At 38.3% G+C, this 6000-nt stretch overlaps 1 protein-coding gene across 1 annotated transcript in view; it reads right to left on the bottom strand.

Moving 5' to 3' along the window:
• Positions 1-1173: 1173 nt before the first annotated feature.
• HS3ST3A1 (heparan sulfate-glucosamine 3-sulfotransferase 3A1) overlaps positions 1174-6000 on the bottom strand; it is a 108908-nt gene continuing 104081 nt past the window's right edge. Inside the window, exon 2 of the mRNA XM_003829387.8 lies at positions 1174-3952. Coding sequence (XP_003829435.2) covers positions 3331-3952 — 622 coding nt within the window. The 3' untranslated portion in view covers positions 1174-3330. The remainder of the gene's footprint in view (positions 3953-6000) is intronic.

Genomic DNA, 6000 nt, shown 5'->3' with positions numbered 1-6000 from the left:
TTTTGGTTGAGATCATTTTTAGTAATGGAGACTGTCTTGCGCTTTACAGAATGTTTAGCAGCATCCCTGGCCTCTATCCAGGATGCTAGCAGCACCCTACACTCCTCAACCCTTGAGGCAACCAAAAATATCTCCAGACGTTGCCCTGGGATGCAAAATCATGTTTTGTTGAGAACCAGTGCCTTAAGCCCTAGTGAAACTTAGTGAAACATCTGTGAAGTGAAACTAATGAGAGTAGAGAGCTGCTGTTGTTGGTATACGGTGAAATAATGCATTTGAATGATTAGTTTGCAATATATATATAAGGCATTATTATTTTATAGACATATTTATTTATTCACGTATTGAATTTAAGATATCTTCATGGGGAGCTGGGGACTCAGCAGGTCTCAGCTGGCAGAATACGATGAAGCTGTTTAGGAGAAATGTATCCTCTTTCTTTTCAACTGTAATATCAAGAGTTAAGAATTTACAGACACGTCAATGTTTTAACCCCCTGCATAACAAGTTAACGAAAGGATTCAGATGCTGAACAGGGCTTTGATCCAAATGACCATTGAAGTTGATTTCAGCTTTGAAGATCCTTTGAAAATAAGAAAATTAGAAAATTAGAGTGGGATTAATATTTCTAGAATAATCAATATCCATTCTCTAGAAGCATATTAATCTCCATTTATTGAAATAAAATTCATTTCCCTAGAAGTGACTAAGTTCTCTGGAGAATGGATACACTGCAGATGTGATCTTGGAAGCAAATTGCTTGAAAAGAAGCTGTAGATATTTTCTAGATATTCTTCTTGAAAGACAACACTCTACCTCTAAGAAACAGGAAGGGGATTGGAAGGCATGGCTTTGGAGCAGACAGCTCAGAGAATGGATGCTAAGATGTTCCAATCAAGGTCAAAGCCTATTATTTGGTGTAGCTAAATGGACAAAATAAATGTGAGGCCAAGTTTATGCACAGCAGGGACGAGTACTATATAGAGGCAGAAATGAATGGACATTCCTGTTAGAGAATACTGACTCTAAATCTTTATACATTTTGCTGGGACTTATTACTTCCAACACTCGTAGGAAGTCATAGAAGCTTGAAGATTTTCCCGGTGTTTTCCATAGTCATTCATTTTTAAAATAATATGAACAAAAATATCTATATTCAAAAAGGGATCCTTTGCATTCAATTCTGTTCTTTTATTTCTTTCACATTAAAAAAATGAAGGTTGCAGAATGTGATTGTTTCTTTGTGCAAGCCACTTTTGCATAATGCCAAGCAAACACTTACAAAAGAATCAGTTGTACAAACAAAATGAGCTAAGAGAAATGATGACAAGAGTTTAAAATGAGTATCTTGTTGCAGCTAGTGATTCAAGTAGAATAAAAACAGTCTGTGGCACTGGGAAATTGAGAGCATAGACATGAAGGAAATCAACTGAAAAAAGGTGACCTGGATTTGGGGTTTACTTAACTTCTATAAATGGGATATTAACAGATAAATCCAAAGATTTGGAGCAATGACAAAATATCTAACACTTAAAATATTTTTTCCTTCATTTTAATCCTGTGTTAAGCTTCTCAAGAAATATTTACATCACCTGATGCAGCAGCTATGGTAAATGTACAATTGTACTGCATATTTTAAAACAACTTTAGTTTCTTTTGATTGACAACATTAAAGAAGAAAAAGAATATTATTTTAGAGTGTCTGGTCCTTTAAATTTTGGCAGATAAAGAAAACTTCCATGAAATAGAAGATATTTTTCCTCTTGGGTTTAAACTTCTAATAAAATGTTGCTGACAGGCTAATTATAAATGTTTTATATATTTCGTGCATATGTGTTCCTCTCTAAACCAATTTAATTCCCATTAATGCTAATCTTGTTAATACCCACTCAGAGAGGAAAGGAATACTGTTAATAAACTATTGATTTATTTGAGTGATTTAAATGGGGGATGGGCAGAAACAGACGAGAGAAGAGGAAAAGCCACCATTTTACCCACAAATGCATTTCCTAGAATATTTTTCCAAATATTACTGAACATTAGGTTATAAATGGTATAAATAGGAAGTGGGAGGGGGGAATAAAGTGACAAAATGATAGTCTTCCACCCATGAAAAATAAAAACATTTTAAACGAATTGCTAATTAATTCTTTCAGAGTACTAGCTCCAAAGTTAGAAGTGAGATATTACAAAGAAAGGTAGGTTTTCTCTCTTTAAAAAGAGGTAAACTAAAAAACAAATGAGACTCATACCTGTAAGCACTAATTGAAATCTGTTTCTTTTTTTTTTTAAAGTCAGTTAAATCAACAAATGGGTAAGTTACGTTCCTAACACATCTTGTGCTACCCCTAGTGTGGCTGGCCACCTTGTCCTCCATGCAAGAATCCAATAATTCCTCTCCAATTCAATCAAGCATTCATCAGTCAAGATTTCCATATCTCAGTGTACTTTAAATAGCCAAGAGGCAAGATTGGCTCTTAAGAGAGGTTGTGTCCAGGTCTGAGTGGTTTTCTTGGACACAACTATGTAATGAGACTGGGTGCCATGAGGGGTAGCCTGGGAATTTAGAAAACAAGGGGCTCTCTTTCCCTTTTCATATCATCTGAAAACTACCTAACCATTTCTAAAGGTGCAGATGTCTTCTTTTCCATTCTCCCTGGAAAAAGTGACATGAAATAGGGAACAAGTGGAAGATGGAATTTTGTCCAGGGTCCATCCACCATTTGACCTTTAGATACATTATTTCACCTCCCAAAGACTCAGTTTTCCTTTCTGTAAAATGGGGATAATAATATTTACCTATTGTGCTCTTATACAACAGAGCAAGATTTCTTTTTTTATTTTAATGATCAAAAAGGTGTATTTGAAAGCACTATGAAAACTGTGACGGGTACAAACATATGATAATACTAACTGGGAAATAATTTAAGAAAAAGTGGCACAGGAAAAAGGGAGAAACATATAAGGATAGATATCAATTTTATCAGGGCCTTGTATTTTAAAAAAAGAGAGAGAGATGTTTAACCTCAAGATTTTCTGAAAACTTTTAATGACAACTGATGCTTATACTTTATGACTGGGTATATAGAACATAAAATAAAAACTGAAAATTGAAAGCGTTTAGACGAGTGAAATTTTCCTTTTCTGTTGATCCACGTGTTTGGTGTTGGTTATACATTAAGATGGGGCGGGAGTGAGAACAATCTCTTAACATTCATTGAAAAAAATACTGAAACATGTTTTCAGCACAAATATTAAACTGTCTCTTCTCTACAGATTGGTAAAAAAATATATTATATTTTGATTTTTTTTTCTTTTTAAATTATATGGTTATCCATCCCAGCCAAAGTCGTGCCCGGTCATCTGGTAGAACTTGAGGTTGAAAGGCCGGTAGAACTCGCGCAGCCTGCGCACCACCTCGCGGTCGATCTCAGGATGGGTCCTGCCCTTGGTCTTGCCCAGGCAATGGGGCCGGCTGCTGCCCTCCGCCTTCTTCAGGCAGGGGAAGCCCTTGGTCTTGTTGAAGTAGAAGTGCTTGTCCGTGATGATCCTCTTGAGGCCCAGGAAGTCTTGCACGCGGCCCAGTTCCCCGGCCGGGTCGCTGATGAGCCGCTCGCCGCTCACGAAGAGCATCTGGCGGATGGGGAAGTGGCGCAGCCAGTGCTCCAGGTGCTTGGCGTAGATGCCGATCTGGATGGCGCTCCACGACGTGTCGATGAGGCCCGCTGTCCTGTTTTTGAACGTCAAGCTCTCGAAGGTGGGGATGTCGGGCCGCTTGGACAGCGTCTGCGTGTAGTCCGAGATGGCCCTGGTCACCGGGTCCCGCACCACCACGATGAGCTTGGTGTCCTTGGACATGGCCGAGATGCGCGCGGGGGCCTCCCGCGTGACGAAGTAACTGGGCGTCTTCTCCATGGTGATCTGCCCGTCCAGGGTTCTGGGCATCAGGTCCCTGAGAAACGCAAAAAGGCATGTCAGAGATGTGCAGAGAGAGCTCAGTCCCAGGAGAGACTGTCAAGTACACGCTGGAGCCAGGCCGCAATTCCAGCCCCACCAACCCCCCACTTGCTAGACGTCTGATGGTGACGTCGCACAACGAGCCCCGAACCTCAGATTCCTAGTGTATTAAACGGAGAATACTAATATTAACCATTGCATACAGTTTTGTGATGATTAAATGAGTTAATATACCTCGACAGCTTAGAAAACTGCCTGGCACCGAATAAATGCCATATTAAGTTTCTGTGTTTTATTATTGTTTATCCACAATGCTGTAAGAAAATAACTTTGGTCAAAATCTTCAGGTGAATTAGAATATTGTCATAAACACAATTATACTGCTATGAGATAGTATTAAAATATCCTGAGCTTTTCCTGTAGTTTTCTTATGAACAAAGCAATCATATTCAACATAATGTAGCATATTACACAAAATACTTATGTTTGTAATTCTTGAGTTTTCCTGCAACAAACAAGACTTATTAAAGAATCCATCTTTTGCCTAATGATTTGAAATGCCATCATTATCATATTCTAAATATGTTGATTCCTTTCTACATTGGCCCAATTATAAGTTATTATCATGTGATAGTATATTTTCATGTACACCAAAGTAAATTCTGACTTTCTGTTGTTCAACATGTCCTTGATGATTCTTGTCTGTTTATTCCTCCTGACAAATGACATATCACTTTGTCACATTAAAAACAAAAATCCAATTGGAGTCTTGATACAGCAGATATTGCTTCTCTGTTCAAGCAGGCTTTCTACTGGCCTCAGTCAGGGCCAGTCAAAACACATGAACAGGAGACATCAAATCTATTTGTTCTTCCAACTTAAGTATACTGCAATTAAATGCACTATTTGTTGAGACAGTTACAGACAGATGGATAGATAGAGATCTTTAGTTATTTCATTTTGTAGTTTTGACTTCTCTTTTAATGTAGGCATTATCTAGGATTATATTGTATCTTTAATCCTGATGATAGATTTGTTACTTTTGTTCATGGAATTTGTGATTAGTTTTTATTTTGCATCTGCAAGGAAAAGATACACTTTGTATCATGGGAGCTTGCAGTTATTAATTCCCTGTGATTTTGTCCCACCTACACTATCTGGGCTAACTATATTTTGTGAGACATGTCAAACATAAACAAAAGCAGAGAAAATTGTCAAATCAATCTCAAACACCTCACATCCAGCGTCAAAACTTCATAATGGCCTATTTTATTTATAAATCCCCTCATTTCTGCTGCCCCACCAGGCCAGTTAGATTATTTTAAAGTCATTCACAAACATCCTATTAATGGATTAATAAGTATTCCTGCTCCCATCTGCATTATTTCTAGCACAAATTCCTCAATCTCTTGGGCAATCTGATGGCCCCGATACTTCCTTAGTTTTAATGATGCAGGTACTGGGACTCAGAAAACAGTACTCCAAAATGAAGGCCTCAAAAGCAGCCTCAGAAGCAGAAGTTTTTCTCTGAACTTCTCTTGCCCCTCTGTCTTTCAATCCCACTCTTACCAAAGACTAACCACAGAAACTAAAATCTCTCTCCCCCAAGGCAGGTCATACAGATCGGAACTCCTTTTCCCCAAAGCCAGCCATAAAACCTAAAAACATTACTCTAACTTTCCTTCTACTTTTCTGTATAAAAACTGTCCATAAAGAAATTATCTGACCTATCCTGTTTGACTGTAGGTCATAAGACCTTCATTCCTGAGAGGGTCCTGCCCCACACCTAGAAGGAAGGAAGGCATGTGCAGAGGCCAAGAAGCATCTAGACAGAGAGGCCTTGCAGGCTTCCCCAAACTGGGTGTATTTGGGTTAGATTATACCCTTTTTGTCCAGTCATATTTCTATACAACTGTTCAAATTTAGTTAAGCCCAAGCATAAAAATGGACAATTTCCTCTGTATCTTTGGGTCTTCACCCTGAAAATTCTTGCATACACAGTAATAAACGTGTATGCCTTTTCTCCTATGAATCGGCCTCTCA

This window comes from Pan paniscus, chromosome 19, assembly GCF_029289425.2.
Source record: "Pan paniscus chromosome 19, NHGRI_mPanPan1-v2.0_pri, whole genome shotgun sequence".
Classification (NCBI taxonomy): Eukaryota; Metazoa; Chordata; class Mammalia; order Primates; family Hominidae; genus Pan; species Pan paniscus.
This window is presented reverse-complemented; position numbering and strand designations above follow the sequence as displayed.